Source organism: Onthophagus taurus, chromosome 8 (genome assembly GCF_036711975.1).
Source record: "Onthophagus taurus isolate NC chromosome 8, IU_Otau_3.0, whole genome shotgun sequence".
Lineage (NCBI taxonomy): Eukaryota > Metazoa > Arthropoda > Insecta > Coleoptera > Scarabaeidae > Onthophagus > Onthophagus taurus.
In genome coordinates this window covers 7,915,608-7,929,634 of record NC_091973.1, presented here as the reverse complement: position 1 = coordinate 7,929,634, position 14,027 = coordinate 7,915,608, and the positions used below count along the sequence as shown (strand labels likewise).

General features: G+C 33.3%; 1 protein-coding gene across 2 annotated transcripts in view; it reads left to right on the top strand.

Annotated features, from left to right (window-relative positions):
- Positions 1 to 14,027, top strand: part of LOC111429336 (neurotrimin-like) — a 223,590-nt gene that overhangs the window by 155,296 nt on the left and 54,267 nt on the right. For both annotated transcript variants that reach the window (XM_023065217.2, XM_023065216.2), the window contains exon 3: positions 10,127 to 10,334. In XM_023065217.2, coding sequence (XP_022920985.1) covers positions 10,127 to 10,334 — 208 coding nt within the window. The remainder of the gene's footprint in view (positions 1 to 10,126; positions 10,335 to 14,027) is intronic.

Genomic DNA, 14,027 nt, shown 5'->3' with positions numbered 1-14,027 from the left:
GCTCAAAAGTATAGTCCGCAATATAAAAAAAATTAATTTAAACTAAATCGACTATAATTAAAGAACAGTTTGACGGATTTTAATGTTTTATATCTCAATCGAATGTTTGTGTCTGGCTGAATGCTGTTGTCGAAATGCCCGATTCGAAATATTTAAGGATTTTGATTAAAACACAACAAACGAATTAATTAAACACATCAATTATCTTCGTAACTAATTGACCAATTTTAGTCATCAAAATCTCGGTCGAAATTATGATCTGCAATGAATGCCAAGGTGGAAATGCCCGATTTCAAAATTTACTAATTATGTGCGTACAGCTATTGAAATGACCCCGCGAGAGATTTTGAGTCGGGCATTTCCACTTTCGTATTGGCCAAAGATTAAGCTTTCGAATGAGATTTTGATTATCGAAATCGGTTGACTGGTTTTCTTGTTATAATCAAAATACTATACATGTAAAATCCTATCTAATTGGGAGCTAGAAAAATTTGGAGCTAACTTCGCATTGGTCATAATGATTAAGTGGCTGTCGTTACATAGACTGTGTGTCTATTAACTATGTACAAGAGCGTCGCCAGATAGGAGCAAAGATAGATTCGAAAAAAGAAATTGAATAGAATATAAGATACAAATAGATTCTAAAAATCTATTTGAAATGTTTATAATGTTTGTTTTTTTTTGTATGTTCTAACTCAAAATCTAATTTCTACACAAAATTCTTATTTGGGCGATATTACATCGATAAAAGCAAGATTGACGATTTTTAAGCAACATGTATATTGTAAAATTATACGAAGATGGGTTTATGGAAAAGTTGAACTTGTTCATTCATAAGTAGATAGTTATTATTATTTTTATAATTTGTTACACGAATGTAAAAGCTCAACTCCTCCATAATTTATATTATGTTCAGTCTTTATGTGGTGCTTAGAAATATTGGAATTTGCTTTAGTTTTATGTTTACGAATTCTAGTTTTCAGCCTCCTCCACATTTGTCTGATAGCAACAAACTTGTATCCGTAATTTTTTATCTACTTTCTTAGCTGATATCTTTCTTATTATTAGAGATAATTCGAGATAATAATTAGAGATTCTTTCTCTATCTAAAACCGGTGTTTGTCTGTCGATAAGTTAATACTAAGATCAATCTGTACTTAAACTACAAAGCGGTGGCTCTGTACTTAGATTAAATAGCTTAAAATTACCAAACTTCAAGCCTTTGTGCAATTGTTATCAAACCGAATTTTAAAAAACTATTATCACACTCGGAAAGAGCGCTCTTTAAATTATCTTAACCCGGGTTTTCGTTGGTAAATGTCTATCGGCGACATGCTTAAATCGCCCTTAATATACATCCCTACACGCAAAAACGCTTAATTACTATTCCTTTAAACAAATTTCTTATTTGATAGGGGGAAAACTATAGAAGTATAGATCTATCTTATCAATAATTTTCTGCTCTTTCTAATGGTGTATAACACGCGGCTATCGCTGCTTGGTTATAGAGTTTTTTCCTGGTGATATAAGAAAGTTATTGATCCCAACAATGTTTAAAAGTAGCTAAAACGTGTGAATTTGGTAATTTTTTGACCAAAAACGTCCTTGTGTAAGTCTATAACTTCATGATATACTTCTATAGTTTTCCTCATATCAAATAAGAAAGTTGTTTAGAGGTAGAGCAATTAAACGTTTCTGTATATAGAGATGTATATTAAAGGTGATTTAACCATGATGCTAATAGATATTGACCGACAAAAACCCGGATTAAGATATTTGAAGGAGCGTTCTTTCTGATTGTGAACACAGTTTTTTAAAATTCGGTTTGATAACAATTGCACAAGGGCTTGAAGTTTGGTAATATTAAGCTATTTTACGTACAGAGCGGTGTTCTTCATCTTTTATTGATTTTAATATTAACATATCGGCAAACGAGGACCGACGATTTTATAAAGAAAGAATCAAGCTTTCATATGGTGCATTTAGTGTTCTGCTATATCTAATAATAAGAAAGATATCAGCTAATAAAATAGATAGGAAATTGCGGATAAAAATTTGTTGTTGGAAGGTTTGTTGCTATCGTTGCTATCGTCACATCGTCAATCGGGCATTTCCACTTTCGTATTGGCCAAAGATTAAGCTTTCGAATGAGACATTGTTTATCGAAATCGGTTCACTGGTTCTCATGTTATAATTAAAATACTATACATGTAAAATTCTGTTTAATTGGGGGCTAACTTCACATAGGTGTCATTATGAATAATTATGTTGTAATCTCAACAAGTTTAGTGAAAATAACTTTTTATTTTGTGCGTGGGTATAAATTAAACAATTTGAGGTTAGGATTTAATACGAGATACATGGTTAACATTGCTTGTGTTGTCAGTTGTAATTGTCATTTGGTTCAATACACAGTTTGTTGCTATCGTCACACGGATTATTTATTTATTTTTATTTTGTAAGCATGTCTTTTTTAATAACTATTTTAATTTAACTAAACTACTATTAAATAAGCTACTATACTTATTTATCATTTATATTTACAACATAAAGATTGCAAAGAGTTTTCAGTCATTTGACAGATCAATTGATACACAATCCATTAACACAAAGTCTATTAATACACATTTGGTAGAAACAATTCTATCTAACGCCATTTAATTGTCGTTCTGCATCGATAGCCTAAGAAACAAGGTTTAAATCCGAAAATATGTTGTAATCTCAACAAGTTTAGTGAAAATAACTTTTTATTTTGTGCGTGGGTATAAATTAAACAATTTCAGGTTAGGATTTAATACGAAAATGCAATTTTAACATTGCTTTGAACTTCCAAAAAGAAACGTCAAATCGCAACTTTAAAGTGATTTTTCGGTAAGTACTACACTTTTCCGCACTTTTTTTTTATCATTTACGCCTCTTTTGACTCATTTCCTATCGATTAAAAAAAAAATCATCGATTTTTAAGAGAGACTCCTAATCTTGAATTATTCCGAAATTCGCGCTATTAATGCTTATTGAAAAATGATTGAATTATATGAAAAAATGGAATCTCTGAATCATGAAAAGCGTAATTATAATATAGATAGAAATATAAATAACATAACCTACAAAAAGAAATTGCAAACGAATCTAAAAGAGGGCTCCACAAGTACTGTAAACAAAACTGCGGTAAGTGTTAATAATCCACATAACCTATCGGAATTACCTAAAATAGACAAAGAAAAAGAAGAAATTTCCATACATCAAGTACAAAATGTCCTGCATGAACAACTAACTAAAATGTTAGCGAAAAGAATAATAAATTCAGATAAAGATGACGAGGAATGACAAGTTCCAAGACGACACTTAAACTTGTCAAACAAGAAACTGGAAAATCCACCATTAAATGTCGAAGACTTAAACCTTCTCTTCTCTCAAATCGGGGTTGTATCGAAACACTCTTCGACGAGCTGTGTTGATGCAATCAGTTTTGTCAACTCGGCAAGCTCGGCGATGGAGTCACTAGGTGAAGTAAGAGAGCTACAGATCAGAAGTACAATAAAGACTCTAAAAGCAAAAAATACCAAAGATATATACGTGCCTTTGGTAACTCGCGATAAGATGACGGATTTTAAATCGAGGTCATAAAACGAGGTGCCGCCAACATCAAATGAATCGACGTCAGTGTCATTTCTGGTTATTCTGTGGTGTGATTGCTACATTAACTATAAAATATATCTCTAACTAATAAACTCACTAATTGGAATCTATTTCAACAAATATTAGATAATATAATTCATCTTAATACTCTTATGAAAACAAACGAAGACATTGACAATGAAGTAGAAAAGTTTTAAAAGACATACAAAACGCAGCCAATTTTAACGCCAAAACCTAAATCTAATATTTATGCTAAATTCATTAGAGACAAAAACGTTGCAGAAAAATGGAAAGCAAGAAAGAAATGGCAAACCAATAAAATTCCTAGTGATAAAACTAAATTAAATAGAATAACAGCCGAATTAAGAGCATTAACAAAGAAAATAATATTCAAAATTACTTAAAAGACCTTACTGACGATGCTAGTACTGATTATTCTCTGTGGAAGGCAACAAGAAAGCTTAAAGTTCCAAAAACACATAAACCTCCAATTCGAAATAATAATGGAAGTTGGGCTAAGAGCAATCAAGAAAAAGTTAATTTGTTTGCTGAACATCGAATGAAACTTTTGCATCAGACTATGCTAAATAGTGTCCCTAGCGTAATTCAAAGTGATCAGCAAAGTAATATACCATGTGTAAGAATGAAAGAACTGTATTATGAAATACAAAAACTAAATATAAAGAAATCAGTAGGCTATGACCTAATTAATGGAGAAACATTGAAACATCTACCAAAACGGGCGATTACAAAACTATTACACATAATTAATGCTGCTTTTAAACAGAAATACTTCCCAAGCATATGGAAAGTTGCTAAAGTAATAATGATAGCAAAACCTGGTAAACCCCCCACAGATGTTACATCAGATAGGCCAATCTCATTATTACCCTTACTATCAAAACTGCTTGAAAAATTACTGTTATAAAGACTAAAATCTTTCATAGAAGAAAAAGCCTTAATATCAACACATCCATTTCGGTTTCGGAATAAACATGCAACAATAGACCAAGTTCATAGAATAACGAATACTATCGAAATAGCAATGGAAGAAAATAAAGTCTGGTCCGCCGTATTTCTGGATGTTGCACAAGCTTTCGACAAAGTCGGGTTAGATGGCTGAAATTACAAACTAGACCAAATGCGATATTTTAAAGTAAAATACGAAAACGCTTATTCACCATTACATGAAATACGAGGCGGAGTTCCTCAAGGAAGTGTGCACAAATAAATCGACATACATAAACTTTACTTATAAGAAAGTAAACTATGTCCCAGTACACATAAATGGCAATGCAATCCGCAAAATATCTTGGTATGACGCTGGATACCAAACTCAAATGGAAAGCTCACGTCAAAAAAAAACGTGAGAAACTTGATATCAAATTTAGACACCTATATTGGCTTATTGGCAAAAAATCAACGCTATCACTAAGAAACAAGTTGCTAATATACAAGCAAGTATTAAAACCAAAATGGTCATACGAAATCCACTGTGGGGTTGTACCTGCAAGACAAATGCAAGTCTGATTTAAAGATTCCAGAACAAAGTACTAAGGTGGATAGTGAATGCACCTTGGTATATAAGAAACACCGACCTCCATCGCGGCTTGAAAGTGTCATCAGAAATTATTCGCATCTAAACATGAGAAGAGAATGTCCTAGTCAATTCAAACGCGAGCAATAGTGCGGAATTATAACAAAAACAATAATACCCTAAACGTGTGTTCCGCGTATCGCAGTGTGCGCGATTTTGTGTTTTGGTCTTAAAACGGTAAATATATGACAATATTTATCTATATTATGGGTAAAGTAGACTGGACCACTGGGAAAAACTGCAAAACATTATCTAGTGTAATTTGGTGTTAAAAATAAGTAACTAATTAGTATGTTGAATATGAAGGTTAAATTATTTTTCGTACTACATCGATGTTATTTATTTATTTATTTTCTTCTTCATGTTTCGAGGAAACTGGGTCCTCATCTTGGCTTGGAGAAACAAGGCAAAGTAGCACCTTGTATTTTGCAACTTTTGTCTTCTTTGGCTACAATCCTATCGTAACCATCTACATCCTATCTTACCTCAATACCACAATATAAAACAAAAGGCAAATGAACGAGAGAACCAAGTTAAGTAGTACCTTGGTTCTGCAACTTTGTCTTCCCTTGGCTACACTCCCATCCTAACCCACATAAATCCTGTCATACAACCTACACCCTTTCCCAATATACCTCTAATGATAGAATAAAAATTAAATAAATGACAAATAAATCTTAAGAAATAATTTTAAAATTTTAAACATTTTTAAAAAGGAAAACATTTAAACTTAAAATTTGAATTTTAAATTTAAAACATAAAAACAACTAGAATTAAGAATTCAGTGATACCAACCGAATGCGAAATATTACATTCATCCATTACCAAAAGCTAAATACGCCACAACAACGAGGAGATAACAAGAATAATATAATAATCAATAGTCATCACTAATATCAACTAACGAAAATTGACATGGTGAAGTTTTTATTCATAAATTTGACGTAAGTTTATTGTATTTTGTGATATTTTGTTAATTAAGAATGAATTCAGTAACATAGTAAGTAATTTAAAGCGTGATTAAGATAATAATATTAAATATTTGTAATTGTAACAGGATCTCTTCCTGAAGATGAGGACCCAGTTTCCTCGAAACATGTAGAAGAAAATAAATAAATAAATAACATCGATATGTATTACTATGTGTATATACTATATGTTAAGAAGACAAAATAATAATTATAATTAGTATGTATTTACTAGGTGTTATACAATTGTGCTATGCATAATATACAGATCAGAAGTACAATAAAGACTCTAAAAGCAAAAAATATCAAAGATATATACGTGCCTTTGGTAACTCGCGATAAGATGACGGATTTTAAATCGAGGTCACAAAACGAAGTGCCGCCAACATCAAACGAATCGACGTCAGTGTCATTTCTGGTTATTCTGTGATAGCTAAGATAGCTAAGTAAACATACTTAGGCCCACTACTACCACTCATAGTTAAAGTCTCTGATAGCGTTATCTATCGGATAGCTTAAAAATTGGTTACTACTACTGTTTTTATCTTATAGATACCACTATCCAAGGGATAACTTTTGAAATATCTGTAACCCGTGGATTGGCTGTCGGATAAGTTGCTATCTAAGGGATAAATACGGATACCTAACCTCCAATAGGATTTATGACGTATAAAATCCAATCCAATTGATAGCTGAACGTTGTGTATTTTTTTATAAAGTTTAGTTATCAATTCTCTTGTATTTTTTTCATCGCAAGCCTGTGTAATTAGATAATCAGATCAATTCTAATTTTAAAGTAATGCTGCTTGCTTTCTTTTTATTTTTATTTCTAAGTCCAGCAATTCCATTTTCTTTTCATGCTCTTCTTTCGCTTGTTTAATAAGCAATTCAGTTAATTCCAGTCTCTTTTCATTCAAGTGGTTATATCCATCATGGATAGATTTGTTTGCGGTTTCTGTAAACATGTATACATATGTATTAAAGTAACATTACATACAAGAATCTAACTTACTTGGCTTTAAACCCACATCCAACACACGACATTTCCTTTTCCTAAGGTTTTGTGGGTTCCATGTGGTCCAATTGTTGTTAACTTCTGTTGGGTTATGTAATTCAACTGATTGATTTTTGACAATTTCTTGTTGTAGTTGTTATACCAGTTCTTCCTCTATAACTAATTTTAGATCCACTGGTGTAGAAGACACCACTTTATTATGTAAGGAAACTGATGTAGAGAGTTCTTCTACATCAATTTTTGCAACCTCCGTTAAATCTAAGTTACAATTAGGTACGGAATCAGAATCGTACATAGATGGTAACCCGGTTAAACTAGGACAGGTTAAAATATCGTCAAAATATCTAATAGTAGGTCTTTTAACCACATACAGCTGTCAATTTAACATAATAGACAAAAAAATCAATAGATTTCTTGGTTATCTCAAGGATTTCTTAACTATGAGATAAATGGAGGTGGTAGTACACACGACCCTGTTATCTACGAGATAAATTGTATCTTATAGATAGCTTAACTAATAGATAGCATTGGTTTGGTAGTAACGGGCCTTAGGGTGTCCATTGGGTTACAACTAATCATATTTATAATAAATACCATAATAATATAAATTAGAGGGTTAAATACCAGTTTAAAAGTACAAAAACTTTACAAATTGACGAGATTAATGAAAATAATGTGATTAAAATTGGTGGTTGTTTATTGGTTAGGATAATAAGCAAATATGATGCGTGATAAATAATAACAGTGATAACTGGGGTAAATGTGGGGGTAGGTTGATGGATGGACGCAAAAAGGGATCCAAAATCGTGCGATGAAGGATGTCGCGTCGTATACGGATTTAATTAACAGCGTAATTAGGCAAAATTTGACAAATGCGAACGCCGGCCACCGGTCGCCGGTTCGGAGAAAGTGATTCCGAAGAAATATGCCCGACCTAATTGATAGCGACTTTTTGTCCGTTGCACACGGTCCGAGAACGATCGATAGTGCGTTAACTACATGCTGATAAAATAACAGCTCTGTCTGATTAGCTGCCGGCATTGATACGGTGGCGTCGAGCCAGGAAAAACAAAGCCACCCTCTGGCGGCCCCGCCATAGTGTGTAAACGCGGATAAGTGGTAAACAAGGTAGTAAATTTTCTCTGCCCGTTCAATGGTTCCACTGGAAGCTACCCTTTTCCCGTGCGATATTATTCCTATCCGACGACCCTCTCCAGAAAACGTATACACCCGTTCGAATCTTGAGATTTATAGAAAAAACGATACACGATGAAGTACATTCTCTCAATTTCTTACACACATATTTTATCATATCCAAATATGTTAATTGAGAGACAATTTCCATCACAATATATTATCTTACGTAATAAAAAGAGATAATATTTAGATGGAGTTAGAAGGTAAGAAATTAGTAATCATAGGTAAAGGCGAAATAATTTAACTTTTTGCCAGATGCGTTCCATTGCATTTGAAGCATCCGAAAGTGGTCTTAAGGGGTTTGGGGATGGTAGTTAGAAGGAGAGACGTGTAATACATGGGGGGTTAACAATGGGATGAAGGAAGACGGGCGTAGGAGGGTCGCGGAGCTTCTTCCATTATCCGCTCCACAGAAGCTCAACCTCATTTTCTCGACCGTTGATTTTGCGTCCCGTCTCGCAGTTCAGCCACTCCACCCTACGTCATAGTTGTCTTCGCGCTGGCCACTTGTATTTACATCCTCGAGACGGCCGTTAACCGCTATATTACAAAAGTCGCGAAACATAATGTATTATCTCTAACGCAACGTTGCGTAATAACCATTAGATTTTTGAAACTTTGATTAGTGCTTCGAGATAATGCATGGGAGATTCCCATTAAACTTTCGCCACGCCATGATAAACGTTCGACCGCTTAATTTATGTCCCATCAAAGGTGCGACACCCAATTATCTACTCCATCGTCGGCACGTTCTTCGCTGGAAAGAAACCTCTTTTTATTTTTTCTCGCAGCCTCCGAATTCTGCTCCGGGATTAGCGACGAGTTGCCGGGGTTTCCGGTTAATCCTATATCTAATTTTCACGATACCATCTTCATTAATTATTTATTGAACCTTCTCTCGTAATAGAAAACATTACAGGGACCGAACGACCGTACGCCCTCGTATCGGTCAAGGGATTATAATTCATCGGAAGTTTGGAAATTGCTAATTGGAAAATTAAATTACTAAATTTATTCGCGGAAAATTAATTTTGTCATGCTACGGTACTTTCCATCCTGGTGACAACATTATATATCAATCAAAACTTATCCTATCTCTTTCAATCACAGTCAGCTTGATTTTCTAATTATTTAAACAAATTATAACATAAACTAAAGTCTTTCAAACCAATTTAAATCTAAAAATAACAAATTTAAAAAGTAATTTAAAAATTAATCAAAATATGATTCATCAATTTTTCATTATAATAGATATATGAATAATAGATTAAAAGAAAATATATAAAAGTAACCAATTGTAAATAAAATCAATGCAGTTACAGCAGTAAAACATGGACGGTGTAATTATACATTCAATAAATAACGAAACGGGGTCGTTTATTATTTTAGCACATTACGAGCATGGAAATTTTATTGTAACGCAGACAAAATCAATTTTATTTATAGACGTAAAAACGCGTCGAGCCAAATTACGATTTCACAGTAATAGAATGACGTTACATGGAACAAAACCCGAAATGATTCCTTCCCTTTTAAATCTTTTCAGATCTTTTTCAGAGGAAAAGATGTTGTTTGTTTCGAAGGAACAAACGTCTTATCCCGCACGATAAAGCAATAGCATAAAGTTTATAACCGGCCCTTATTACCTCGCAATCATATTTTAAATCTTTCCATCTTTTACAACGTACTTACACAAGGGTTTAATTGCAGGTCGCTTGGATGCACTTTGAGCAATCGGCTATCCTTACTGTTCACAATCACGTCATCACAAGGAATCCTAGGATCAGTGTCACCCATGATAAACACAGAACATGGTTTTTACACATAAGTAATGTACAACAGGAGGATCGAGGACGTTATATGTGTCAAATTAACACAGTAACAGCCAAAACACAAATTGGATATTTACATGTTGTTGGTAAGTTATACATAATTTTATTACAATATAAATATATACGTATATACAATGAATTTCACTTAAGATGCAATATACAAAAATATATTTCCATAGAAACCAGGACGTACCTACTTACTTTGTTCCAAATAAAATGCAACATGTCAATATAATTTGACATTACAGTAAAACATTGATTATTAATACGTTATAGTGATAACAGATAAAACTAGACTAACACTAACTCTTCAGACGCACGGCTAAATCCGAAACTTTCTAGTTCTAATGTTAATTCTAGTTCTGCGATAGCACTATCCCTAGAACTAACACAAAACCTAGAACTAGAATCATTCGGGTTTAGCCGTCTTGAAAGACGTGCGGCTAAATCCGAATGTTTCTAGATCTAGGTCTAGTGTTAGTTCTAGTTTTGTACTAGCACTGTCACTAAAACTAACATAAGACCTAGAACTAGAATCATTCGGGTTTAGCCGTCTTGAGAAACGTGCGGCTAAATCCGAATGTTTCTAGATGTAGTGTTAGTTCTAGTTTTGCACTATCACTAAAACTAACATAAGACCTAGAACTAGAATCATTCGGGTTTAGCCGTCTTGAAAGACGTGCGGCTAAATCCGAATGTTTCTAGATCTGGGTCTACTGTTAGTTCTAGTTTTGCACTAGCACTTTTTAACAAGGCCTAGAACTTAAAAGAAATATAAGAAGTATAAGAAATATAGTATAAGAAATATAAAAAATATAGAAGAAAAAGAGTTAACAAGGCCTAGAACTAGAATCATTCGGGTTTAGCCGTCTTGAAAGACGTGCGGCTAAATCCGAATGTTTCTAGATCTAGGTCTAATGTTGGTTCTAATTTTGGACTAGCACTATCCCTAGAACTAACACAAGACCTAGAACTAGAATCATTCGGGTTTAGCCGTCTTGAGAGACGTGCGGCTAAATCCGAATGTTTCTAGATCTAGGTCTAGTGTTAGTTCTAGTTTTGCACTAGCACTGTCACTAAAACTAACATAAGACCTAGAACTAGAATCATTCGGGTTTAGCCGTCTTGAAAGACGTGCGGCTAAATCCGAATGTTTCTAGATTTAGGTCTACTGTTAGTTCTAGTTTTGCACTAGCACTTTATAACAAAGCCTAGAACTTAAAAGAAATATAAGAAGTATAAGAAATATAGTATAAGAAATATAGAACAAAAAGACTTAACAAGGCCTAGAACTAGAATCATTCAGGTTTAGCCGTCTTGAGAGATGTGCGGCTAAATCCGAATGTTTCTAGATCTAGGTCTAATGTTGGTTCTAATTTTGCACTAGCACTATCCCTAGAACTAGAATCATTCGAGTTTAGCCGTCTTGAAAGACGTGCGGCTAAACCCGAATGTTTCTAGATCTAGGTCTAGTGTTAGTTCTAGTTTCAGCGTTAGATTTTGGTATATTTTTATGGAACAAAAAGTAGAAGTAACACTAGACCTAGAACCAGTAACATTCGGGTTTAGCCGTTCGTCTCTTAACACGGAAACTCAAAGATATCATAAGGACGTCACCTTTTCCAAGCAAAACTTTTCCTTTGCAAAACTACCCAATGTCTGTACTATTAAACTATGTTGCATTTTATGTGGGACAGTGCAAGTGCACAGTAGTTTCGTAACTATGATTACTGCATTCTTATATTGCGATAAAGTCTTGAACTAACCTTAGTACCTCAAAATCGCCCGATACATTATCTTTTTGTATCAGTGTATTAAGTTAAGTGACATAGGGATGAGTTGCTGATTTTGAGAGTTTCTTCGGCACCTTCTTCAACTCTTGATTGAGGTTTTAACACCTTAAAGGTTAAAAAAGAACTAAATTTTTAATGGTATTCATATTATTTTAATCTACCATTTTTAGTAATAAGCATATATTATGCTCTAGGTACACAATACAGATGCACTGGTGCATTTTCCGCCATATCATACTTCCAAACTTGCCATAAACGTAAAGAGATGATTTTTTAAATCTGCCAATTTTAATAATAAACATAAAATTTGTTTTTCACCCCAAAGAATACTCATTTTATATACCTTGTCCACCATTTCTTTACAATAGATTAGAATCTTCTGGCTTTCTGCTATTTCGCGTTACCAGATTTAACATAGACGTGAAGAGGTGTTTTTAAATCTGCCAGTTTTAATAGTAAACATAAAATTTGTTTCTAAAGCCAAAGAGTACTCTTTCTGACACCTTTTCCACCATTTTGTAACTCTAGATTTGCCCTAAGGCGATTTTTTCATTCTGCCATTTTGATTAATAAGTACATATTTTGATTCTAAACGCAAAGGATACTTTCTTTGCTAACTTTTCCGCCATATCACACTTTTAAATTTATCATAGACATTAAGAGATTTTTTTTAAATCTGCTAATTTTTATGATTAACCCCTTACTGCATGATTTTTTAGATTCAATTAAAACTAAAGAAACTTAATTACAGTACTAAGCTACTCAGAAGCTCACAAACCATTGAAAATATGTATACAATTGTTTTATTTTCCAAGTATTTAAAAAAAAAACTTTATATGCCGTATATGGGACGATTTGAAGTATAAGCAAAAACTAACAAGAAGGCATTTACTATAATATTTGATTTTAATTGTTCTACAAGAAATGTAGAACTACATTACAAACAATTTTCCTCTACATTCTGGATATTTACACCATTGCCGTTCATCACAAGTCCATTTTGGTAGGTGATTTAAATTGTCCTTGCGAATGCCTTGGACAAGAATTTCTGAGAACTGGTATTTTTTCTTTTTTAGATCCAGTTTAGTCTGTAAATGATTATGGTACCCCTTCCCTTATTCTTTAGACCGTTATCTGGAGGCAGATTACTGTTCGGTACTATATTTCTTCTAACAGTACCAAGAGGTAAAATACCTTGTATTAAAATATGAGTAGGTCTGTACTTGTAAACCAGTTGTCCAAATATATCTTGTAATTCTGGTTTCTAAGTATCGTTACCGCTAGTTTTACGACACATTGCTGCTCATTACGAAATCTGGTTCTCGTTGAAATAATGAAATTTTTCGATTTCTTCAAATGTGTTCCAAGACACAGTGCCACAAAGTGCAAGAATAGCTATGGAAGATTTCCAATAGCTTCTTGTAGAAGGCAACAGTATAATAGACACATTCTTCTGCTGTCATATTTGCTGGTTTCTCCGGTCTACACTGCACTGACTATGTTCTTCTGTAATATAATTAACCATCTCCGTTGTGAGCAGGTATTTGAAGAAGTCATTCCATGTTTATTGTGTTTATTATGCCATTATGTGTTCAAATCTTGTTCACTGTCCCATTGTTCTTCTTCAAAATCCAGAGGTTCTTCAAAACTTGTGAGCACATGAACCTTACAGTTGAAATTTTGAGGAGAATCATCATCAGACAGATATTCGTCTTTACTTTCATCTCCATTCAAATTCAATTTCTACCAATTCATTCAATAGATACTTACCTTTCATCTATATATTTATTGCAACGCGAACAGTTTTTACAAAAACTCACTTGAAAGTGTAAGAAATACATTTGTACACAAGAATCACAAAAGCCTTCCATATATGGCACACTATGCGGTAAGGGCTGCACTATGCTATTTCGCTTTACCAGATTTGGCATAGACGTAAAGAAATGATTTTTTAAATTTGCCATTTTTAGTAATAAATATAGATTT